Source organism: Gracilinanus agilis, chromosome 2 (genome assembly GCF_016433145.1).
Source record: "Gracilinanus agilis isolate LMUSP501 chromosome 2, AgileGrace, whole genome shotgun sequence".
In the NCBI taxonomy this organism is placed as follows: domain Eukaryota; kingdom Metazoa; phylum Chordata; class Mammalia; order Didelphimorphia; family Didelphidae; genus Gracilinanus; species Gracilinanus agilis.
Genome location: NC_058131.1, coordinates 179,445,575 through 179,472,687, shown reverse-complemented (window position 1 = coordinate 179,472,687; position 27,113 = coordinate 179,445,575). Strand labels below are relative to the sequence as shown.

The 27,113-nt window shown below is 35.2% G+C and overlaps 1 protein-coding gene across 1 annotated transcript in view; it reads left to right on the top strand.

Moving 5' to 3' along the window:
- The window catches only part of C2H2orf42 (chromosome 2 C2orf42 homolog), a 36,576-nt gene extending 9,722 nt beyond the window's left edge, over positions 1-26,854 (top strand). The window contains exons 5-8 of the mRNA XM_044660890.1: positions 1,892-1,999; positions 11,676-11,776; positions 15,274-15,436; positions 25,978-26,854. Coding sequence (XP_044516825.1) covers positions 1,892-1,999; positions 11,676-11,776; positions 15,274-15,436; positions 25,978-26,186 — 581 coding nt within the window. The 3' untranslated portion in view covers positions 26,187-26,854. The remainder of the gene's footprint in view (positions 1-1,891; positions 2,000-11,675; positions 11,777-15,273; positions 15,437-25,977) is intronic.
- Positions 26,855-27,113: the final 259 nt, after the last annotated feature.

Genomic DNA, 27,113 nt, shown 5'->3' with positions numbered 1-27,113 from the left:
GCTACCTTGGAACTCACATTCTAATGAGGGAGAAAACACAAAAATAACTATACTCACATAAGATACATATGCTGTAAGTAGTGATAATTTCAGAAGGCAGGCATTCACAGTGGAAGAAATGCTTCTTGCAGGAGGTTGAATCTTGAAGGAGACCAGGAACCCAAAAGTAGAAATGGATATGAAGAAGGAATACATTCAAGGCAACCCATAAAATGGGACAGAGTTGAGATAAGAGGGTCATGTCCCAGGTAGAGCAAGAAGGTTCCTATAGTTGGGTTGTAGTGTTGGGAAGGGTACAAAGAATGAGAAGAGGAAAGGTATGAAGGGGTCGATTGGTAAAGAGATTTATTTTAAAAAAAATTACAACCCTTTTCATTTTAGAATCAATACTGTGCATTGATTCTAAGGAAATAGAACAATAAGGGCCAGGCAATGGGGGTATAATGACTTGTCCAGGGTCACACAGCTGAGAAGTGTCTGAGGCTGTATTTGAACTTAGGACTTCTCATCTTTAGGCTTGGCTCTCAATTCACTGAGCCATCCAGCTACCCTTCCCCCACCAAAGGGGGCTTTAAATGGCAAATGTAGCATATTAGATTTGTTACTAGAGGTAATAGGGAACCACTGGAATTTATTGATTAGTAGAATGGCATGATTAGACCTGCATTTTGGGTAAATTGCTTTGGCAGCTGAGTGAAGTATAGAGTGGAGAGACTCAAAGTATGAGGACTGATTAGAAGGCTGTTTTAATAGCTTAGGTGTGAGGTGAGGGTTCCCAGGAGGGTGGTGGAGGCTGTGTGAAGTGGAAAGGAAGTTAAGTGTACAAGAGAGATTATGAATGAAGAAATAGGAAGATTTAATGAGTTCTGCAATAGTTTGCTACTAATAGCAAATACAGTGATCCAGGACAATTCTGAGGGTCATAGGACAAAGAATGCTATCCCCTTCCAGAGAAAGAATTATTGGAGTAGAAAGGCAGATAAAAACATGATTTATCACTTGTTTATTTGGGCTTTTTGTTCTATAAGATATTTGCTTATAAAAATGTATAACCCAGATTGAATTGCTTGTCACCTCCAGGAGAGGGGAGGGAAGAAGGGAGAGAGAGAGAATATAGATCATATGATTTTGAAAAACATAGATGGAAATTTGTTATTAAAATAAAAGAATTTAAAAATTAAAAAAAGACTTAATAAGTTTCACTTTACCTACTTGAGGATGACATCAAGGTTTCAAGACTGGGTGACAAGGAGGACAGTTGTGCCCTCAATAGTATTAGAAGAGTTGCAAAGAATAAAGCAGGCAGATAGAGGGCATTTTTTTCTGTTATAACAAATGATCCTGTGTATTTTCCACCTATTTGTTGGTATCTGTTAGGAAAAGGCAGAGCTTTGGCAAGACAGCTCTGAAACTATAGAACTCATTCTCTGAACCATTCTGTTTCTACCTTGACCAATCCTTGTTAACCTTAACATTTTGTGTTTTTGAAGTATTTGGATAAGAATTTTCCAGTTTTTTGAATTTCTGGCATGATGATTAAAATCAGCTGATGTGTTTAGAGAAAAACACTCTATAGTAGATACTTGTCTGTTGTGAGTAGTATTCATAAATATGTAATAAATTTTATTACATTTTTTATTGATCAAAAAAGACCCCCAGCTTTAGGTCTAGAATTGATTCTAACTTGTGAAATATGAACTTAAACATTTTTTTTTCATTAACCAAAAGCTGAGACAAAAATTCACTTTTTGCTTCTATATGAAGAAATCTCACTGACAGTAATAATTTAAATTTTAATTGATCTTTAATACCATGGCCTTTTCCATTTCCTCAGTAAAAAAATTTTTTTTCTTGGTTTCTTTACTTTAGTTTCTTTTCATTTTTTTCCTAGGCAAACCAGAGCCATTGGTGTTCCACATTCCTCAGTCCTTCTTTGATGCTCTACAGCAGAGGATCTCTGTTGGAAGTGCAAAGAAAAGGCTCCCTAACTCCACCACAGGTACAGGATCTTTCAGGAAAACTCAGCCTCCTGGCCTTATGGCATGCAATATGAAGGGTGGTTTTTCTGCCAGCATTATAGAGTCATGTGCCAGTAACATGAAGCAGGGGATTGGTGCTAATACATTAGGCTGGAAATATTGACCACATTTATTTTTAAACTTTTACTTTCCATCTTAGAATCAGTACTATATATTGGTTCCAAGACAGAAGAGCAGAAAGGATTAGGTAATGGGGGTTAAGTGACTTGCACAGAATCACACAGCTAGAAAGTATCTGAAGCCAGATTTCAATCCAGGATCTCCTGTCTCCAGACTTTACTCTCTAACTGAGGCACCTAATTACCCCTGACCATACTCTTAAAAGGCCAAGTTTTCATTATAATACGTATTAATCAAATGATTCAAGGAGATTCAAACCTGGGAAGTTAAAAAAGATGAAGTCATATTACTGAAAGGGTTCCTTACCCTAAAGTTTGATAATTCTTATATCTGGATAAGACTTCCTAAAATATCATAGTATATGATGGTTTTTGATGACCATTCTTTTTTCTGTGGCTTTCAATTTTGAGTTGTGACGTTATTTAGAATGTCTAGATAACTCTCAGGCTTGATCTACATATATCATTACGTCATTATTGTTTTACTTATTTATAAGTTTTATGACTTTTTTGCCAAAGATCACAAGACACTAAATCAAAGAACTTCAGTCTGGTAATTTTAATATTAAACTGCTAGAAATAGGAGAGAAAAGGCAGAGAAGAGTGACTAAAGTCAACCAATCATCATGCATATATTGAGAGCCTATTCTGTGCTAGACACTGAGCAAAATGCAGGGGATACAAAGAAAGAAAAAAGCTTTTCTGTCCTCAAGGACCTCACAGTCTAATAGAGTAAATCATTAGTGGTAGACCATCTAAGAATAGGTATAGTTGGGAATCCATGCTTCTTCCTCTGTAAATATTATTTGATGAGAGGATATTGATTTCTAGGAAACTTATGACCTCTGTTTTCAATAGTACTGCCCATTTATTCTTATGACCTTAGTTTTGTGAGGGATACATCTCACTTTATTTTTTAATTTTAATTTAATTTCTGTCTTGGTATCAATTCTTAAGACAGAAAGAGCAAGGACTAGGCAAATGGGTTAAGTGATTTGCTCAGGACCACACAGCTAGGAAGTGTCTGAGGTCAGATTTGAGCCCAAGTCCTCCTAGGTGGCACTTTATCTGCTGTACCACCTAGCTGCCCTCCCTTCTTTATTTTTTTGCAAGCCAAACCACATATTATGGAACTCTTTTATACAGGAGATCCCACAAGTCTGAGCAATTAATGTTTTTGCAGTTGTTTAGATCTAATTTTATTTGTATGAAAAGTGTTTTGTAATTGTGCTCATATAATCCCAGTGTTTGTCTTGGCAAATAGATTACCAAATATTTTATATTGTCTATAGTTATTTAAATAGAATTTTTCTTTATAACACTTGCTGCTGATTTTTGTTGGAAATAAATAGAAATGCTGATGATTTATGTAGGTTTATTTTGTATCCTGACACTTTGCTAAAGTTATTAATTATTTCAATTAGTTTTTTAGTTGATTTTCTAGGATTCTCTTAGTGTACCATCCTATCATCCATGAAATGTGAGAATTTAGTTTCCTTATTGCCTACTTTAATTCCTTCAATTTCTTTTTCTTCTCTAATTGCTAAAGCTAGCATTTTTTTAGTACAGTATTAAATAATAGTGGTGATAGACATTCTTGCTTCACTCCTGATCTCATTGGAAAGGCTTCAAATTTATCCCCATTGAAGATGATACTTGTTGATGGTTTTAAATAAATACTACTTATTATTTTAAGGAAAGACCCTTTTATTCCTTGCTTTCTAGTGTTTTCAATAAGAATCAGTGTTGTATTTTGTCAGAAGCTTTTTCTGCATCTATTGAAATAATCATGTGATTTCTTTTAATTTGATTCTTGATATGGTCATTTATGCTGATAGTTTTCCTAGAATTAAACCAGCCTTGTATTCTTGGTATAAATTCCACATGGTCATAGTGAATAATCCTTGTAATATATTGCTGTAGTCTCTTTGCTAGTATTTTATTTAAGATTTTTGTATTAATATTCGTTAAGGAAATTTGTAATTTCTTTCTCTGTTTTGGTCTTCCTAGCTTAGGGATCAGCATCATATTTGTGTCATAAAAAGAATTTGGGTAGGATTTCTTCTTTGCTTACTTTGCCAGATAGTTTGTATAGTATTGGGATTAATTGTTCTTTAAATGTTTGATAGAATTCACTTGTGATTCCATCTGGCCCTGGGGATTTTTTTCTTGGGGAGTTCATTGATGGCTTATTCAATTTCTTTTTCTGAGATGGAATTATTTAAGTATTCTATTTCCTCTTTTGTTAATGTAGACAATTTATATTTTTGTAAATATTCATCCATTTCACCTAGATTATCAGATTTATTGTCATAATTGGGCTAATTGACTCCTAATAATTGCTTTAATTTCCTCTTCAGTAGAGGTGAAATTACCCTTTTCATTTTTGATACTGTTAATTTGATTCTCTTCTTTTTTAATCAAATTAGCCAATACTACCTATTTTGTTTTTCATGGAACCAACTCAAAGTCTTATTATATTATAAGTTCTATTATTAGAACTAAAAATATTAAATTAGTCTTGATTGATGTCACATGTTAAAACCAGTGGAAATGTGCATTAGCTATTGGGGGGGGTGAAGGGGAAAGTAAAAACATGAATCATGTATCCATGGAAAATTTTTCTAAAAAATAAAATAAAAACAACTAAAAATATTAGTTCATAGTTCTACTTTCAATTTTATTAGTTTCTCCTTTGATTTTTAGAATTTCCAATTTAGTCTTTAGCTGGGGATTTTTAATTTGTCCTTTTTCTAGTTTTTCTTGTTGCATGCTCAGTTCATTGATGTGCTTTTTCTCCATTTTATTGACATAAGCATTTAGGGGGATATAAATTTTCCCTTGAGTACTGCTTTGGCTGTGTGCCATAAATTTTGATGTGTTGTCTCCTCTTTGTCATTCTCATTCTCTTTATATAGAAATGCTGATGATTTATGTGGGGTTTTTTTGTAGCTTGCAACTTTGCTAAAGTTGTTGATTATTTCCACTATCTTTTTAGTTGATTCTCTAGGGTTCTTTAAGTAGTCCATCATATCATCTGCAAAGAGTGATAACTTGGTCTCCTCGTTGCCCATTTTAATACCTTCAATTTCTTTTTCTTCTCTAATTGCTACTGCTAGTGGTTTCTAGTGCAATGTTAAATAATAGAGGTGATAATGAGCATCCTTGTTTCATGCCTGATCTTACTGGGAAGGCTTCTGATTTATCCCCATAACAGATGATGCTTGCTGATGGTTTTAGATATATATTGTTTGTTATTTTTAGGAAAGGCCTTTCTATTCCTATACTTTCTAGTGTTTTCAATAGGAATGGGTGTTGTATTTTGTCAGAGGCTTTTTCTGCATCTATTGAGATAGTCATGTGATTTTTGTTGGTTTGCTTGTTGATATGGTCAATTAAGTGGATGGTTTTCCTAATATTGAACCATCCTTGCATTCCTGGTATAAATCCCACCTGATCATAATGAATAATTCTCTTGGTCACTTGCTGGAGTCTTTTGGTCTTCCCGGCTTTGGAATCAGTACCATATTAGTGTCATAAAAGGAATTTGGTAGAATTTCTTCTTTGCTTATTATGTCAAATACTTTGTATAGTATTGGGATTAGTTGCTCTTTGAATGTTTGATAGAATTCACTTGTGAATCCATCAGGCCCTGGGGATTTTTTCTTAGGGAGTTCTTTGATGGCTTGTTCAATTTCTTTTTCTGATGTGGGATTATTTAAGTATTCTATTTATTCTTCTGTTAGTTTAGGCATTTTATATTTTTGTAGATATTCATCCATATCCCTTAGATCGCTGTATTTCCATATAATTGGGCAAAATAGTTTTTAATGATTGCCTTAATTTCCTCTTCATTAGAGGTGAGATCTCCCTTTTCATCGTTGATACTGTTAATTTGGTTTTCTTTCCTTTTTAAAAATTAGATTAACCAGTAGTTTGTCTATTTTGTTTTTTCAAAGTACCAGCTTCTAGTCTTATTTATTATTTCAATAGTTCTTTTACTTTTGATTTTATTAATTTCTTCTTTAATTTTTAGGATTTCTAATTTAGTTTTCATCTGGGGATTTTTAATTTATTTGCTTTCTAGTTTTTTAATTTGCATGTCCAATTCATTGACCTTTGCCCTCCCTAATTTGTTAATATTAGCACTCAAGGGTATAAATTTCCCCAAGTATTGCTTTGGCTGCATCCCATAGATTTTGGTAAGAAGTCTCATCATTGTCATTCTCTTCAATGAAATTATTAATTGTTTCTATGATTTACTCTTTAACTATTTTGGAGAATCATATTATTTAATTTCCAATTAATTTTTGGTTTGCCTCTCCACGTACCCTTCCTAATTATTATTTTTATTTCATTATGATCTGAAAAGGTTGCATTTATTTTTTCTGCTTTTTTGCATTTGTTTGCTATGTTTTTATGCCTTAGTACATGATCAATCTTTGTGAATATACCATGTGCTGCTGAAAAGAAGGTGTATTTGTTTTTGTCCCTATTTATTTTTCTCCATTTATCTGTTAACTCCAATTTTTCCAAGATTTTGTTCAAACATTTCTTACCTCTTTCTTATTTATTTTTTGGTTTTATTTATCTAGATCTAATAAAGGAAGGTTCATGTCTCCCGCTAGTGTAGTTTTATTATCTATTTCTCCTTGAGCTCTGCCAGTTTCTCCTTTAGAAATTTGGATGCTATAACATTTGGTGCAAAGATATTGAGTACTGATATTTCCTCATTGCCTATACTGCCTTTCATCAGGATGTAATTACTTACCCAATATTTTAAACTAGATCTATTTTTACTTTGTCTTTGTCAGATATCATGATTGTGACTCCTATCTTCTTTTTCTCAGTTGATGCCCAATAGATTTTTGCTCCAGCCTTTTACCTTTACTCTGTGTGTCTACCTGGCTCATGTGTGTTTCTTGTAGACAATATATGGTAGGATTTTGGTTTCTAATCCACTCTGCTATTTGCTTCTGTTTTATGGGTGAGTTCATTCCATTTACATTCAGAGTTACTATTACCAGTTGTGTATTCCCCAGCATTTTGACTTCCTCTCCTTGTCCTGCCCTTTCTTCTTTCACTATTTCCTTCTATACCAGTATTTTGTTTTTAATCAGTCCCCCTAATCCCACCCTTATTTTACTTCCCTTTTCCCCCTTCCTTTCTTATTCCCCTCTTTTTTCTTTAGGGTCTTTTTGAGTTACCTCCCCACACTCTCCTTAGTATCACTTCCCTCCCCACCAGTCTGTTTGTTACCCTTCTACTTGTTACAATTAAAAATTATAAAGACTGATATAATAAGAGAAATTAGTATTTTAATTAAAGCCATGGCCATGTTGGTAAAATATATATATGACCGCGCCTATCTTTTAATTTTACCGCTGGAGCCCATTCTCTCTCCCGCTCGCCAGCCAGCTCCTCAGGAAGACCAAGGGCCTTTTCTAGGCCCTCCTCTGAATTTAAACTGCCCCCTGTGTGGGGACCTTTGACGTCCCCACGCCCTAAGACCCATTGGAATCATGGGTAATGTAGTCTCAAAACCCCCACGTGTCCATAGGGAGTCTGCTAGACACTTCCAAATAGCACTTCCCTGAATTTAAAACAAACATACTTCTCTATAGGGCATGAATCAATTCTCTGCCCCAATGGATCTGATTGTTCTTCCTTTTTTGAGTTAATTTCATTGCACATAAGAATTAAGTATTTCCTGTCCTCAACCTCTTTACCTTTCCTGTGTATTGGTCTTCTCCCCCGCTCCCACCATGTGCTTCTTTATGGAATATAAATTTACCCCATTTTGTCTGTTTTCCCACTTCTCTTAATATTATCTCCTTTTTTTAACTTCTCGTTTTATATATATTTATACATACATGTAGAAATCTTACATTTCATTCTATACAGTTTGTCACTGTTCCCTCTTAAGTATACTTCTTCTAGCTGTCCTGATAATGATAACAATTTTTAATAGTTATCAATATCAACTTTTCTTATAGGAATACAAATCATTTGAACTCATTGGGTCCATTAAAAAAAGTTGTGATTTTTTTTTTGTTTGTTTTTTTCCCCCCTTCTCTTAATTACCTTTTGGTGATTCTCTTGAGTTGTGTGTTTGGACATCACATTTTCTGTTTATGTCTGGTCTTTTCATTCTCTTTAAATGAAATCAGTGATTGTTTCTATGATTCGTTCTTTGATCCACCTGTTTTGAAGAATTAGATTATTTTGTTTCCAATTAATTTTTAATTTGCCTTTTCATGAACCCTTGTTGATTATAGTTTTTATTGCATTGTGATCTAAAAACGTATTATTTCTGCTTTTCTGCATTTGGCTATTAAGTTTTTATGCCCTAGCACTCTGTTGACGAACATATGGCATGTGTGCTGGAGCGGGGGGGCTGCTGTTCCCTTCCCCCTCTCCACATGTGTCTGAGGACATTTTCCCTATCACCCTCCCCTCTGTCCAGCAGCCGAATAGGAGTGTTTCCTCCCTCCCCTGTCTGGGGTAAAGTTGGGGGCTCACATGAGGTGTGAGGGTTGCAGTTTGGGCACTTGGTCTCTAAAAGGTTTGCCATCACTACCCTAGTACATGGTCTTTTTATATGTACCATATGCTGCTAAAAAGAAGGTATATTCCTTTTTATCCCTATTCAATTTTCTCCAGGTTCTATTAAATCTAACATTTCTAAAATTTTCTTCACTTCCTTTATGTCTTTCCTATTTTTTTTTTTTTTTTGGTTAGATTTATTTCATTCTAATAGGGGAAGGTTGAGGGTCCTCCCTTGTATAGTTTTACAATCTATTTTCTCCTTAATTCCTTTAGTTTCTCCTTTAAAAATCTGGGTGCTATACCATTTGGTACATATATGTTAAGTGCTTATGTTTCTTCATTGTCTGTACTACCTTTTATCAAGATTTAATTACCTTCATTATCTCTTTTAATCAGATCTATTTTTGCTTTCTCTGAGATCATGATTACTACTCATGATTTTTTTGTCTTAGTTGGAGCCCAATAGATTCTGTTCCAGAACCTTTACTCTCTGTGTGTGTCTTCCTACCTTAAATGTGTTTATTGAAAACAATTTATGGTTGGATTCTGGTTTTTAATCCACTCTGCTATCTGCTTCCATTTCGTGGGTGAGTTCATCCCATTTACATTCACAGTTATAATTACCTTCTGTGTATTCCCCTCCATCTTGATTTTTTATCTTTTAATCCTGCCCTTTCTCTTTTCACTTTTTCCCTCCATACCAATGTTTTGCTTTTAGTCACTTCCTCTTTGCCTCCCTCCCCCCTTCTATTATTCTCCTTTCCACCACTTCCCTTCTTATTCCCCTTCTACTACTTTGAAGGGTAAGATAGGATTCTATATTCCAATAAACCTGGCTCTTCCCTCCCTTGTCCAATTTCAGTGACAGTAAAGTTTAAGTATTATCGGTCACCACCCTCATCCTCTTCTCCATTGTAATAGTATTTACTTCCTCCCCTTTGTCTCTTTATGTGAAATAATTTACCCCATTTTACTTCTCTCTTCCCATTTCTCTCAGTACACTCTTTTTTTTCACATCTTCCTGAACAGCTTACTACCACACCTTCTATGTATGTTTCTTCTAAATTATATGATAATGATAATTTTTAAGAGTTACACATATCATCTTTCCATACAGGGATATAAACAATTTTGACCTTATCGAAGCCCTTAAATTTTTTTCTCATTTACCTTTTTATGCTTCTCTTGAATTTGAATTTGGAAATCAAATTTTCTGTTAAAGTCTGGTCTTTTCTTCAGAAATGCTTGAAATCTTCTATTTTATTAAATGACCATACTTTCCCTTGAAAGACTATAATCAGTTTTGTTTGGTAGGTGATTCTTGATGTAAACCCATTTTCCTTGCCTTCCGGAATTTCATATTCCAAGCCTTCTGCTCCTTCAATGTGGGAACCTGCCAGATCCTGTGTAATCCTGTCTGGGGCTCTATGATATATGGATTGTTTCTTTCTGGCTGCTTGAAGTATTTTCTCCTTGGCCCAGGAGCTCTTGAACTTTTAACTATAACATTCCTGGGAGTTGTGATTTGGGGATTTATTGCAGGTGATCTTTGGATTCTTTCAATTTCTATTTTACTCTTTTATTTAAGAACATCAGGGCAGTTTTTAAAATAATTTCTTGTAATATGATTTCTAGGCTTTTTTTTTTTTTTGGCATGACTTTCAGATAGTCCAGTATTTCTTAAATTGACTCTCTTGGATCTACTTTCCAGGTCAGTTGTTTTTTTCAGTGAGATAGTTCATATTTTCTTGCATTTTTTCTATTCTTTTGATTTTGTTTTGTTTCTTGATGTCTTGTGAAGTCATTAGCTTCTGTTTGCCCAGTTCTAATTTTTAAAGACTGAATTTCTTCTATGACCTTTTGCTCCTCCTTTTCCATTTGGTGCATTCTACTTTTCATGGAACTCTTTTCTTTATTGGATTTTTTTTTGACTCTTTTTTTAGTAGGTCAATTCTGTTTTTTTGGAAACTTTTTCTTCATTGGATTTTTGTGCCTCTTTTCCTAGTTGACCAATTTTTCTTTTTAAGCTTTTTTCTTTTTGTATTACTTTAATTTCTTTTTCCCATTTTATTTTGATTTGTCTTATTTTATTTTTGAGTTCTTCCAGAACTTGAGACCAATTCCCTTTCTTTTTTTTTTGGTGAAGTTTTGCATGTGGTTGCTTGGATCTCACCACCCCCTGTTGATTCTATGTTTTGCTCTCTCTATGTCCGCATAGAAAAATTTGAGGTTTAAGTCTTTTGCTGTTTGCTTATTTTCCCAGCTTTTTTTTTTTTTTTTTTTTTTGCCTGTGAACTGGGAATTCTGAAAGTTGCTTGCTGATTTGTCTCTTCTGCTACTGGCTTACAGGGATTGGCATTTTAAGCTATTTTGCCCTGGGTCTAGATCTTCACCACAGCTACAAGCTTGAAAGGACCCTGTGCAATGGACTTCTGGGCTTCACTATGGGCTGGTTCTAGGGCCTGAGACTTCAAGGGAGTGGGTCTGAAGTGCTCTTTTGTTGGCATATCCCACCATCTCAGGATCCCAAAGTTAGCCTATGTCTAGTTGCAGAATCTGGCACAGTAGGCGGTGGGGGAGGTTGGCCAACATTCCTTTGTGTGCAGTTTTGCTTCTGGTTTCCCCTTATCCTGTGAAAAATCAACTCTCTCTGCCTACCTTTCAAGTTGAGTTCAGTGGGAAAACCCCCTTACTTTCTCTTGGTGTTGGGTTTTGACTCCTGTCTTTTTGAGGTGCTTTTTAAAGATTGGTTTGGAAGGATTGTCAGAGTGGGTTTTGGCTTTTGCTGCTACTAAGCTGCCATATTGGCTCTGCCCCATCATTAACTCTTTAATGAATATAGAATAAATAAAATCAAAGTCACTGTTGTGTAAAGCTTTTAGTAAATCTAACAGTTCTCTATAAATATCAACTATGATTATTTTTTTTTCAGTTATGATTATTAACCATGTCCCCTTTTTAATTGCAGCTTTTGTGCGAAAAGATGCCTTGCCACTGGGGACCTTCTCTAAATACACTTGGCACATCACAAATATCCTGCAGGTTAAGCAAATCTTAGATACCCCAGAGGTATGAAAAGTTTGTTATCACAGCTGTCTGGTAAAAAGCACAGAAATATGACAGACACACAAACCTTAATTTGTGATTCTTACCATGTCAGGTGCTGGCTTTAAAGTTGATCTCTCTTTCTGCTACAAAAAGTTTTTTTATTCAAAGAAATGCTGGTTTATTATTTAATACATGTTATATATACTTCGCTTAGTAAAATCCAAGAAGTATAGCTGAAAGAGCATTAGATTGGATCAGGAATTAGATTAGAATCCTTTACTCTCCTCTTTACTTGGTGTGAGGTCTTGGTTGCCACTCTGTGCCCCAGTTTTCTCTTCTACAAAATGAGGCCTTTTCTAGCTCCAACTTTTATGACAGCATAGATAACCTATTGCGACAGTTCCCTGAATTGTAGAGGCTTTCCTCTTTTTGTAGTTGAAGATGATATAAATTGGTGGCTTTGTTAGACTTCTTTAGTTTTAAGTATTCTTTTTAAGAAGAAAAAATATTTATTCACTAACCATATTTTAAGTACCTACTAATTGCAGAGATACTGGAGGTATAAAGACAAAATGAGTAGTAGTCCTTTCTGTTAAAGAACTTACCTTCTACCAGAAGCTTCTAATGTGTATTCAGATTACTATATACATAATTTTTTTTCTTGTGTCCTAAAGTTTAGGAAAGGCATTGATAAACTAGTGTGTCCACAGGAAGGGGGATTAGACTTTTTTGTTTTTGACCTCTCAGATCAGAAGCAGGAACTTATTTAAGTTGTAAAGGGGTAAATTTATACTTAAATGTCAAATCTAAGAACCAAACTTTTAACGATTAGAGCTATCCAAAAATGGAATTGACTGCCTTGTTGGAGGTCTCCCAAGCAGGGGCTAGATGGCTACTTGTTGGATATGGAATAATGGGGATTCTTTTTTGAGTATGGATCGAACTAAATAGTTACTGTGGTTCCTTCCAACTCTAAAATCATGATTATTTGAGGAGAGAGAATATCAGGGATGTGCTGGAGCCAGCTTATACCAACTTAGAGGTAATATTAAAATTTTCAATGTGAGCAAATGTTAACATCTCAGAAGTTATCAAATGTTACAAATCTGGGCTCAACTCATGGTGTTTTTGTTTTTTTTTGGCTTGTCTAGATTTTTAAAATTACTGTTTAAAAATTTTAAATTAAAACCTTTTTTATAAATCAATATATTATAAGTTGCTACATTATAAATAAATAAAATTAAAATAAAGACAACTAAAAAATAAAATAAAAATTAATGTAAATAAATATATTATAAATAAAACCAATTTTTATTAAAAATTTTTATTCAAATTAAAAAAGTTAAAAGTGTGTTGGCATGCATTTTTTTTTTCAGAGAGCTGGTTATAAAACATTTACTAGCATACTTGGTAAGAACACTAACAACCTTTCTTTAGGAAGTAGCACTTGAACTAAGGATTCTAAGAATTGAAGGTTAGGAGGGGAGAGTGCACTTTAAGAAAGATCAGGCAGTAAAGAGCTGAAAATCTAGGGCTGAAAAATAGAATACACTGAAGGTGAATGATGTGAAGTAAGTCCAGAAAGGTGGGCTAGAGCCAGATTGTGATGAGCTTTAGATAACAAACTGAGAAATTTATACTTTATCCTGCAGGAAAGAGAAAGACACTAGTGTTGTGAAAACTGGGGTGACTGTGCTTCAGGAATATAAATTTGGCAGCTGTTTGGAGGAGGCACTGGGAAGGGTAGCTTTTAGAAGTAGAGAAATTAAGAGGCTATTGGCAGTAGTCTTAAGAAAGGGGTGATGAATAACTGAACAAGGCACTGGCTTTGTGAGTATAGGGAAGGAGATGGATGTGAGATGTAGAATCAGATGGATAAGACTTGTCAAGCGAGTGGATATAGAAGGTGGGGGAAAGAGAGGACATCACTCCATGGTTGCAGACCTTAGTGACTAGAACCGTAGTGGTTTCTTCAACACAGATAGGGAAATGTGAAGGAGAGACAGATTTTATAGGGATGTTAATGAATTTCCTTTTGACCTTGTTGAGTTGGGGATGACAGTGGACCATCCATAGCAAGATGTCCCATAGGAAGTTGGTGATAGAGGACTGGTAGTCAGGAGAGAAACTGGTGTGCATATATAGCTTTAGCAAATATTTATCTGCATAGAGATTATAATTGAATTCAAAGGGGTTAATGAGAATTCCAAGAGGAAGGATATGGAAAAAGAAGCAGGCCCAGGAGAGAGCCTTGGAGAACATACATTGTTAGGCAGGGAGTTGAGTGCATCATGGCTGGTAATCCAGACTAGGAGACAAAAAAGAATCAGAGAGAGAAGAGGATCACAAGGAAAGAGCAGTATCAAGGGAGTTAAGGCAGGAGAATAGTGATCAGGGGGAAGGGGGGTGGTCAGCAGATCAGAATCCGAAGAGGTCCAGAGGGAGGAGGCCTTCTGAGAGAAGTCCTATGAATTATAGCTTTTAAGAGAGCTTTGCACTAATTGTTAACTTTTGGTATTAGGAGGATCTTTCTTTGCAATGTGTTTACATATAAAACCAGCAGTGACTGGGCTAGTATTAAGAAACCCATACTTTTCTGATGATTATCGAAATCTTTGATTTCAATGGCAGTCAGTTTGAGGCTTTGCATGGATCATATGCTGGGTGTGCTGCTGGAGGCTTAGGCATCAAACTTCTGCAGAGCTGGAATTCATGTCATATCTAACACCATTAAAATAGTCATCTATTTGCATTTTTCCCACCCTGTGGATATCTTTGAGCAATTTTAAAACTTTCTCTGAACAGATAATATAGACTTGGGAAATGAATTTATTAGTTGAGGGTTAGTTATACAATGGAAAGGCTAATGTAGTGCAACTGATTCAATACCAGTTTACATTGATAAGTAATATCAAATCCCCAGACGAAAGATAACCAACTTTTGTAGTGACTGTGTAGCTTATATGTGAATTGTAGACTAGTCCTATGGGTCCTGAAAATATACAATAGGCTTCAATGATTATCTCAGGGCAACCCATAAGTAGTTTCTAGATGTAGGTAGAATGGGAGAGAAGGAAAAAGGCAAGCCATAGTACCACTAGGTAAAGGGGAATTCAATCAGAAAGTAAGGCTTTATTTTGGAATGGTGGATGATGGGCAGCCATTGGAAAGTTTTGAGGAGACAGGTGAAATTAGGTGGCATATGAAAAAATAAGCTTATTTACAAACCAAGGAACAGTGCTGATGATAAGCAGAACTGAATGAAGTTGCAGTGATTCCTGGAGATAATTAACTTGCTATGGTTCACACTAAGGATTGCACTATGGATGCAGAAAGTAAAGGATGGATGTGTGCAGGAAAAAGGATTGAGTTTGCTGACATAATCATTTTGAAGTGCAAAGGAGAAATCAAATGTTTGAGTGTACTGAACCAATAGAGTTCAAAAAAATCATTGAATTGTCTGCTTTACTAAAGATTTGGCCCTTCTAATTCTTTTCTGGTATTGTCTTTGTGATTAGATGCCCTTGGAAATCACCCGGAGCTTCATCCAGAACCGAGATGGTACTTATGAGCTATTTAAGTGTCCTAAAGTGGAAGTAGAGAGCATAGCAGAAACTTATGGTCGTTTAGAGAAACAACCAGTGCTCCGACCACTGGAATTGAAAACTTTTCTGAAAGTTGGTAAGTTTAATGAATGTTTGGTAATGGTACTTTTGAGTCTGCTCTGTATATCAAACCTTCCTCAAGGTATTTGATGAAGAGGTTAGTTAAAGAAATGACACATTCTCTGGAATTGAACAACCTACTTTTTTAAACATAGGAAATCATAGGTTTTAGATCTGGAAAAGACCCTATAGATCATCTAATTCCCTTATTTTATAGATGAGGAAAATGAGGCACAGAGCTATTAACTGACAACCTGAAGAACACAGTGTTAGCAGGTAGCAGAGATTGGGCCATAAATCCCAATTATACTATACCACACTTCCACTCAATACTTTCCATAATTCATTGATGAGGATTTTTCCTTTCTTGATGCAAATTATAGTCCACCCTGCCTTTTTCATCCTGTATAATTTTTATCCATGTTCTTATATAGTTCTGCAGAGATTCGAACCAACGTGCCTTCCTCTTTTTGAGGGTTTTAGTGGAGTGTAGATGGATGTCCTCCTTCTGTGTTTCATATAAACCATTTAACTTTTTCTCTGACTTTTTCTCTTCATATATATATTTTTTTAAACCCTTGTACTTCGGTGTATTGTCTCATAGGTGGAAGATTGGTAAGGGTGGGCAATGGGGGTCAAGTGACTTGCCCAGGGTCACACAGCTGGGAAGTGGCTGAGGCCGGGTTTGAACCTAGGACCTCCTGTCTCTAGGCCTGACTCTCACTCCACTGAGCTACCCAGCTGCCCCCTCTTCATATATTTTTTGGGTGACATTTCTTGCATATGATCCTTCTCTCTTTCTGATATTGCCACCACCTTGGTTCCAAGCCCTTATTCTCTTCCCTGGATTATTACACTAGCTTTCTGGTTGCCCTCTCTGCTTCAGGTGCCTCCATTTAGGAAGAAGCAATTTTCCTAAAATCTGAGTCTGACTATGTAAACCCCCTACTGGATAAACCGGAATGATTTTGCTAAATTGCCAACATCTCTTTGGAGAATAGATCTAGTATTACTGGGGCAAAACATATGCACAGTTTTATAGTTCCTAGGGTGTAGTTTCAAATTGTTTTTCAGAATAGTTGGACCAGTTCACAACTCCACCATCATAGTATTAATGTTCCAGTTTTTTTTTTTTCACATTCCCTTCAGCATTTGTGATTTTCTTTTTTTGTCATGTTAGCCAATCTAGTACTCATGAAGTAGGTGGTATCTTAGAGTTGTTTAATTTTCACATATCTAAATCAATAGTGATTTAGAGTATTTTTTCATGTGACTATTGATAGCTTTGATTTCTTCTGAAAATTTTCTGTTATATACTTTGATTTATCATTTGGGAAATGGCTCTTATTTTTATAAATTTGACATGATTTCCTAAAAATTTGAGAGATGAAGTCTTTTATCAGAGAAACTTACTGAATATAATTTTTTTCTTCAGCTTCCTGATTTCCTTCTCATTTTGATCATATAGGTTTTGTTGGTATAAAAGCCTTTTAATTTCATATAATCAAAATTATCCCTTGTACTTTCCATGATCCTCTATCTCTTGTTTGTTCATAGATTCTTCCTTTATCCATAGATCTAACAAGTAAAATATTCCATGCTCTCTTAATTTGCTTATGGTATCATCCCTTATATATCATGTACTCATTTTGACCTATCTTGGTATACAGTATGAGATGTTGATCTATGCCTAGTTTCTGCCAAACTACCTTTCCAGCTTTTTCAGCAATTTTTGTCAAATGGTGAATTCTTACTTCAAAAACTTAGATCTTTTTCGGTTATCAAACACTATATTATTGTGGTCATTTACTACTGTCTATTGGGTACCTAATTTTTTTCATCAATCCACTTATTTTCTTAGCCCATGGCAGATTGTTTTGAGGATTACTACTTTGTAACATAGTTTGAAATTTGGTAGTTCTAATTGCCTTCCTTCACATTTTTTTTCATTCCCTTGATAGCCTTTTGTTTTTCCAGATTAATTTTGTTACCATTTTTTTAGCTCTTTAAAGTAATTCTTTGGTATTTGATTAGCATAGCACCAAACAAATAAATTGATTTAGATAGAATTGTCATTTTTATTCTACTGGCTTGGGATATTTCTCCAGTTGTTTAAATCTGTTTTTATTTATGTGAAAAGTATTTTGTAATTGTGTGCAGGGTTTGTCTTGGCAAATAGACTACCAAGTATTTTATATTGTCTGCTGTTATTTTAAATAGAAATTCTCTTTTTATCTCTTGATCTTGGACTTTGTTGATGGTATGTAGAAATGCTGATTATTTGTGTGGTTTTATTTCTTGCAACTTTGTTGAGGTTGTTAATTTTTTCAATTATTTTTTTAATTGATTCTCTAGGGTTCTCTAAGTATACCATCATATCATCTGTAAAGTTTGATTCTTTTCTTTTCTCATTGTCTATTTTTATTCATTCAATTTTTTCCCCGTCTTATTTCTGTAGATAACTTTTCTAGTTGAATATTGAATAATAGTGGTAAAAATGGACATTTTTGCTTCACCCCTATTTTTATTGAGTAAGTGTCAAGTTTATTCCTCTTGCTAATACTGCTTGCTCTTGGTTTTGTAGAGATTTTCATTTTAAGAAAGTCTCCATTTATTTTCATGCTTTTTGTTGTTTTTAATAGGAATGGGTATTATATGTCAAAAGTTTTTACTGTATCTATTGATATAATCATATGCTTTTTGTTGTTTTTCATATTGATAAGGTCAGTTATGCTTATAGTTTTCCTTATATTGAACGAACCCTGCATTATTGGTATAAATCCCACCTGGTCATAGTAAATAATCTTTGTGCTAATATTTCTCTATTTTCAAATGGAAATCCAGTTGGATCACCCACAACTTAATTTCTTCCAAGATTGTGATGAACTGAGATTCACAATCATTCTTAGTATAATGTATATTTTTAAAAGTTAAGTCTTTATAGAGTTAGCAAGGGATCATTAAAAGCACTGTGCAAAAATTCGCAAATATAATACACTACTCTTTTCTGCTTATTCAGTTTTGTGGCCAACTATAGTGCCTGGCCCAAATATAGGTACCGATATATTAAATCATTCATTTGTTTGTCCTAATCTGAACAATAGGTATTTTTCATCCTTTTTTTGGTTTTCCTTTGAAGATTGTTATATACTGTTTTTTAGTAATTATAGATCTCATTGAGGAAGAGGTCAGCACACTATCATCTTTGAACAGGAACATCCGAAAGGCCTCATTTCACTTTCTATAGAGAATTCTTTTTTCATTTGGACTTCATGTAAGACATCTTCCATGACAGTGACAGAGACTTTTTTTTTAAGCATACTCCTAGTCCCTTTAGTCTTTTTTGTCATCTTATTCCCCATATTTTTCAGTATTATTTTGTAGATATGAATACCATCTATTGGGAGGTGCAAATTTTAGAGTTTTAGTTTGTATGTATGTGAGTTTGCTATTTAGTTGAGGACCAGTTTAGCCTTGCACCATTTGTGAAAATCTGAGCAGCTCACAGTCCTAGGTTATCAGTTTGATGGCACATAGTTAGATCTTGACCTTCTCTGTCAAAGCATATAGGCCTGTTTCACTTATCCTTTGATGATTCATAGATTCTTTAATGTTTATAGAATGAACATATTTTTGTTTTTTGGGGTGAGTTTTTTTAATCCTTACCTTCTCTTAGTATCAGTTCTAAGGCAGGAGAGTGGTAAGGGTTAGGCAAGCAAGGCTAAGTGACTTTCCCAGGGTCACACAGCCAGGAGAGGTGTATGAGGCTGATTTAGAACCTAGGTCTCCCCGACTCCAGGCCTGGTATTCTTTCTGCTATGCTACCTAGCTGCCACTTGGAACATTCTAGGAACTCTCTTTCTGCCATTATAATACATTTATTTATGTAGGTTTAGATAGAACCTAGCCCATTCACTAGTTCAAGTTCCATCCTCAAAAAGTTTACTGTTTGAATAGTCAATATTTTTAGCAAAGGCAACTCATGAAGATGATCTGCTAACAAATGAAAAGTGTAAAATGGTGTATCAATGGACAGATTGCTCAGATGGAATCACATTTAATTTATTCACAATTAATTGGGGAAAGCCAGTTTCTGAATAAGTTTTAAATTATTGAATATTCTTTTAATTAACATCTTATGTATAATTAGTCAGATCTGTCTCATATGGTACTTGAGTAATAACTATAAATGCCATTTAGTACTTTAAAGTCTTCAAAATGCTTTATATATATATTTGAGCCATAGCACAACCCTGTGAAGTTAATATAAAATTATTTTTATTTCTAAAGTACAAATGAGGAAATTGAAGCTCAGGCAGGTTATGTGACTAGCTCATATCAAATAGTTTATCAGAGTAAGAATTTGAACACAAATATTCTTTTTTTTTTTTTTTAAGCTCTTAGAATTGATACTAAGTATCAGTTCCAAGGCAGAGGAGTGGTAAGGGCTAGGCAATAAGAGTTAAGTGATTTTCCTAGGGTCACACAGCTAGAATGTATCAGAGACTAAATATGAACCCAGAACCTCCCATCTCCAGGCCTGGTTTTCTATCTCCTGAACCACCTAGCTGCCCCGAACACAAGTATTCTTGACTCTCAACTTCACTGTTCTATATTCTATGCCACTATGTGCTATAGTTTCTCATAGTGTATAGTGAGAACATTTCTTAGGAAAACTACTTTAAAAAGTAGGTGTGAATTGCTGGTAATTAGCACAATGTCTATAAATTGATATCAAAGTATAGGAAAAGTTTCATAAAGATTAGACATACCTTTTCTGCAAATAATTTTGTAAGCTCTTTCAAGGCATTAAAAAGGTAAATTTAGCTTTTTGTTTAAAGTACTCTCCAAATAAGCAAAATATCTGACCTGGTAAAATTGAAATTTACTTCATTGAAAAGATTAATTTGAATGCCTTTATTTCATATGAAACTGAATATTTTAAAAGTACATAGTAAATTACACACGTTACTTTCAAAACTCTCTTGTTTGTTTCCTTCTGAGTTTCCTTCTGTTCCATGCATTTAAAGAAATATATATTTCAGTGATCCTCTTTTTTGATATCATTATTGCTAATCTCTCTTCTCTCCTCAGTCTTTTTTCCTCCAGTAAAAAAATGAGAGGAAAAAAAACCCAAATCTGATGACAAATTAGCATAGTCAAGAAAAATGAATCTACACAATAGCCATGTCTGAAGTTGTATGTCTTTTTTTTATGTATCTGAATCCATCTCCCCTCTGAGAAGAGGAGGTAACATTCTTCATCATACGTCTTCTGGAAGCAAGTTTGGGCATTGCACTGATCTTAGGTATTTCAGAGTTGTTTTTCTTTATAATGTTGTCGCCCTTGTATAAATTATTCTCCTGAGTTTTTTTGTTCTCTAAAGTATATTGGTCCATAGTACCAAAGAAATGCTGAAATCTTCTTTTTCATTATTTCTTACAGTGCATAATGTTCCATTACATTCATAAACCACAGTTTGTTCACTTGAAGGGCACTCCCTTGGATTCTAGCTCTTTTCTTTCTTTTTTGTTCCTTTTACTCCCCACTTTGGTATCAGGAACTTTGTTTTGCTTGTGACCATTCTCTCCAATGTTATCTTCCCTCTTAAACGTACCCTACTTTTCTACCCTCCTAATTGTTTTCCTATTGAATTTGATGTACTTCTATATCAAACTCTGTGTATTTGTGTGTGTGTGTGTGTGTGTGTGTGTGTGTGTGTGTGTGTGTGTGTGTGTGTTGGGGTGTGGAGATTATTCATTTCAGAGTGAAAATCATCTGATTCCCACTTCACCATCTATATATACAGTGCACCCCAATTATGAAAAACAATAATTTACACTCACTTTCCTTTCTACATTAATGTCTTCCTTTTAACCCTCCCTTTTCTTTCTACACTTCATACTTTCAGGACAGAACCAATGCATCTCCAGAACCTCTGTTTTTCTTAACTCCTTTTATATTTTTTGAAGACATTAAAGTTCTGAAGGATTCTTTTTTTCTCCCCCATTAGAATATTAACACTACATCTTTTTTTTTTTTAACCTTTATTTTGCTCTCTGGTTTTAATAGATATAGGCAGTTTTCATTTATTATTTCTTAAACTTTGGTGTCCAGGTTTTTAAAAAATTATGATTTTTCAAGTACAAGGATTTTAAATTGTCTCTACTTGTTTTCCAGATCAGTTGTTTGTGAGGTCAGGTAATTTATATTCTCTTCTATTTTTTCAGTCTTGATTCTATTCTGATATTTCTTGCTATCTCATTGATTTCAGTTTTGCTTATTCTAGTTTTCAAGGAGTCCATTACTTGGGTAAAGTTTACCACTTTTCCTTCTAAGCAATTTAGTTGCCTACAAATTTTTTTCTGTTAGTGCTTTTATGTCATTAAAAAAAATCTCACTTCATTTCTTTTAGGTAGTCATATAGTCCTTGTGGAAAAAACATTTTTCCTTTGAATCTGCTTGCAGTTGTTATGAAGTTATTCACTCCTTTTGGGGGAATCTCTAGATCTACAATAACTTTTGATGCTGGTTGGTATTTATTTTTACTTATTTATGTTTCACCTTAGTTTTTGTTCCAGAGCCAGGCTCTGACCCATGCTGTACTTTTTGATCAGCTGGTCAACACTGCTCATTTTTCCCTGGGTCCCTTACTTTCTGATACTGACCTCTAGTTTCAGAGGTTAGATCTTCCTAGATCTCTGAGGTTGATAACACTGCATCCTCAGGTTCCTCTGTGTCATCTCAAGATTGAGTGCTAGAGACCTTAGAGTCCCTGGTATCTGGGCAGTCCCAGTCTCTGCTTTGCTTCCTTCATTGGTCACTGCCGCTCCCAAGGGGCTTCATGGTTCAACTCCTTTCTCTCCCTTGATATTTCCTTCCCACCCTAGGGCTTTCCTATTTCACTCGAGTGATCATACTTTCTTAGGGAGTTGGCTGCTTTCTAGCTCTCTGAACACAGGAACTCTGTCTTTGCTTGTGCTTTCTTGATGCCTCCCATTCCTATTTTCCATAGAATTTTGGATGACTTTTTGTTCTGCAGTGGAAGAAATTATAGAGATTTTTCATTGGATTTTTTTTTTTTAATAATTATTTAGGCTGGTGTGGATTCCAGATTTTTGCTGCACTAAGTGTATATTAGTGCTGGGTGGTCTGCCTCCCATTCAAACAACCATTTTGTGCAAAAGTTCCTATTTCCTTTTTTTTTTTTTTTTTAACCCTTAACTTCTGTGTATTGGTTTCTAGGTGGAAGAGTGGTAAGGGTGGGCAATAGGGGTCAAGTGACTTGCCCAGGGTTTCACAGTTGGGAAGTATCTGAGGCCAGATTTGAATCTAGGACCTCCCTTATCTAGGCCTGACTCTCAATTCACTGAGCTACCCAGCTGCCCCAAAAGTTCCTATTTCTGTATTAAAAAAAAAAATTAAAAAAAAATTGCATTCTTAAACTGTAAATGTTGCATCAATACACCTTTTGAGGAGCATAACTTTTGAAAGAGTTAATTCATATATTTGCCTGAAAGGCACTATACCAAGTACAAAGTCATACACTTGTGATAATGTCTCCATATATAAACATACTACAGAGACATATTTATATATAAAATATTTCTCTGCCCTTAAATAAAGTTCTATACTTGTATTGGCGAACCTATGGCACACATGCTAGAAGGGGCTGCTCCCTTCCCAATCTCCACATGTGCCCGAGGACATTTCTCTCATCACCTGCCCCTCTGCCCAGCAGCCCAATGGGAGTGCTTCCTTCCTTCCCTGTCTGGGTTAGGTTTGGGGCTTATATGTGGCATGAGGGTTGAGGTTTGGGCACTCAATTTCTAAAAGGCTGCCATCACTGGTCTATGCCATCCATGTATTTTTTTTAAGGGAGGAGAGAAGAGGGAAAGGTACCTTACCAGGGGTAAAACCACCTGTCATCCATGTGTTTTCTTTTTTCTTTTTTTTTATTCAAAGATATTTTATCTTCCCAATTTCATGTAATAAGAATTTTCAACACAATGAAAAATTTTCCAAAATTATAAGATCCAAATTGTTTCTCTCCTTTCCTTCCCCCTCTTAGAGCTGTTAGCAATTTGATCTGGATTATGCATGTATTATCCATCTATGTATTTTCAACAAGCCTCTCTATGGAATGACCTCTTTGTTGTAAGGTACTGAATGATACAGAAACAGATTATACATGGAATTCCATGTAAAGGGCTTACATTCTTTTTTTTTTTTTTTTTTAACCCTTGTACTTCGGTGTATTGTCTCATAGGTGGAAGATTGGTAAGGGTGGGCAATGGGGGTCAAGTGACTTGCCCAGGGTCACACAGCTGGGAAGTGGCTAAGGCTGGGTTGATCCTAGGACCTCCTGTCTCTAGGCCTGACTCTCACTCCACTGAGCTACCCAGCTGCCCCAGGACTTACATTCTAAAGGGGGATAAACAAACAAATATTTATAATACGAAAAAGAGTCAGTTATGTGTGAACAAGAAGTTCAGGTACTATACCATGAGAAATTTGAGGAGGAAGAGATCATTTTCATTTGGAGGGAGGTCAATTCTTTTTTTTTTTTTTTTAGATCTCTTCCACAAAGTGACTAATATAGAAAAATGTTTTACATGACTGCACATGTAAAATCCATATCAGATTGCTTACCATCTCAGGGAAGGAAGAAAATATATAAAAATATAAAAAAAAAAAGGAAAGGAGAGAGAAAACTTGCAACTTAAAATTTTTATTTAAAATGTTTAAAATTGTTTTTATTTTTTGATAAAACTCTTCTGTCTTACAATCAATACTGTGTATTGGTTTCAAGGCAGAAGAGAATGAAGGACTAGACAATGGGAATTAGTGAATTGTCAAGGATCTCACAGGTAGGGAGTGTCTGAGGTCATATTCGAACCCAAGATCTCCAACCTGTAGGCCTGCTTCTCAATCTAGTGAGCCACCTAGCTGCTTTAAAATTTATTTTACATATAATTGGGGAAAAATTAAAATATTTAAAAATTATGTGAGATAGAAAAAAGAAAAGACTAGTGAATGAGCCATGAATTGGAATCAGAAATCCTTGATTCAGGTATCAGCTTCTTAGCATACTAGCTAAGGCAAGTCAGTTTACCTGTGTTGGTCTTAGTTTCCTCACCTGTAATAAAGAAATTTGGAATTAATGATCTTTGAAGTCCTTTATTGTTGTCAGTCCTATATAGTTTACTGTTTTTCAGGTTCATGCTCTAGAATTTGATGACTTATGTGGTAACAAGAGTGTATTCCAGATGAGGGAAATATTAAGAATGAAGACAGTCATGTATCAACTTGGTTTAGAACCTAACATTTTTCAGTGGTGTGATGACCAAATTCCTAAGCAGTAAAGCGAAGTCAGCTATGTGAATAGAAGCACTTCAAACAGAAATAATGTGGTGGATTTTGATACTTTGATGCATCTAAGCTTTTAACAGGAGACATCATGGTGAAGTGCAGTGGCTTTACATTCACATAGAAATGAGTGCCTGTAAACTGTACGTAAGGATTCCTGCAAGCTACATATTTACTTAGCAATCCAGACATATTTAGATACTTCTTTTCTCCTCTTACCTTCTGTCTTAGTATCAGTTCTAAGGCAGAAGAGGGACAAGGGCAATAGGGGTTAAATGACCTATCCAGGGACGCACAGCTGGGAAGTGGCTGAGACCAGATTTGAACCCAGGTTCTTTTGATGCCTGGTGCTCTATCCACTGTGTTAGCTAGCTGCCCTTATATATTTCTTTTTTTTCATTATTACATCAAGACATTAAAATTAGATAGGAACTACATTTTAATCTGGTTCAAGCCATACCCGGGAGTGTGGTAGGCATCATTCATCTATGGGATGCATATTTGACACCTTTGGGATAGTGGATAGAGAGCTGGCCTTGAAACCAAAAAATCCTGCCTTCAAGTTCTGTTTCTGACACAGTGGCCAAGTGACTCTGGGTAAGTAACTTAAACTATTAGTGCCCTAGACCTTAAGTTACTGAGAAGGTACTGATCTGCTTTGGTAAGAAGAGTTTCCTCTGCTGGGAATTTTCTGTGTCAGTGAGGTCATTGGTCTACCCCTCTCCCTTCATGCCCTCTCCCTTCCCTGCCATTCCCCCCCCCCCCCCCCCCATCAGATAATATGCTGCCTTCTTATTCTGAAAAACCCCTAACCTTTCTATAAATCCCACTACATAACTCTTCCACCTTTTTCAGTCATAAATGTTCTTGATAATGTCTTTCATACTACTTTTTATGCATTAATCATTGTTGGTAACATGTTCTAACCTGTTTACAACAGCCATTTGTCTTTTGCCCTTTAGATCACCTACAATTATAAGTCTAATGAGAGCATAATGCTCTATGATATGTTATTAACTAATTAAAACTGATCCTTAATACAAAGAGTAATGAGATAAGAAGATAGTTCATTTGTATTCTAGAAAGGATTTTATCTACCATCTTACATATCATACTATTTCCCACACTTGATTGTGTCCAAAATACATAGGTGAAAATTCAATATGTGATTATTGTTTCTCCTTTTAGGCAACACCTCTCCAGATCAGAAGGAACCAACACCTTTCATCATTGAATGGATTCCAGATATTTTGCCTCAGTCCAAGATTGGTGAGCTGAGAATCAAGTTTGAATATGGCCACCATCGGAATGGACATACAGCTGAATACCAGGAGCAACGGCCCCCATTAGACCAGACCTTAGAGTTGACGCCTTTGACTACCATCACTTTTCCATGAAGCAAAAGAACCTTTTGCTGCTGAGTTTGCACATCCCCACTCCTTGGCAATTTCAGATACTCCTTAGGCACTTAGACATTGACAGTTTTCTTAGCAAACTGCTTTTTTATAGGATGCTGTTTTCCAAAGCATCCAAGTGGGTTATGTTGATGAAAAATCTTATTGTAAATAGCATGTTTTGGTGCTGCTCTGTGTGCTCTTTAGATGAATTGTGCTGTATTTCTGCTGGGGTTTAAGTGTGGGGAGGAGAAACCTTCCCTTATCTGGCCATTTCCTTTAGAACTTATTTCTATCTTTTTTCTAGCACTCTTAAATCAGTTAGCTAAAACTCAAATCTTACAGAGAGTGTTAGAAAGATAATGCCCTAGTTAGGACAAATGTATTATCATTTGGAGCATCCTGGCATGGCTCCGGTTATGCTTCTTGTTATTTTCTTAAAATAAAGCACATTGTCACTCCTTTTCAAGATGACATTTCATGTTGATCTGCTTACAAATAAGAAACCTTCCCTTGGATTGAGCTGATAGTGAAATTGGGTAAAGAAACATAGGTGTTAGGATTTCTAACCAATACTTATAAAACTCTTCATGCCCTTAATATTGGATTTATTTTTTTTCTCTGTACTCCCAGAATGCTATTAGCCAGTAAAATCAATTCTTGTCTCTGAATTTGTCACTTAATATTATATCGAGCGCCTACTACATATTCAGCAATTTATCAAATACTAGAGGAGAGATAATAATGTAGGAGAAAGAGAACATGCAAAAGCCATGGTCCTTGCCCACACCAAACTTAGAGACTTGTTGGGGAGATGAAACTAGTACATATCAAGTGATAGCATACAAGAATAATCTATACTTTAGTTTTTCCTACCAATGTCAATGAGAGGTGGAATAGTAACAGAAAGCTTCAAGGAAGAGGTAGGAC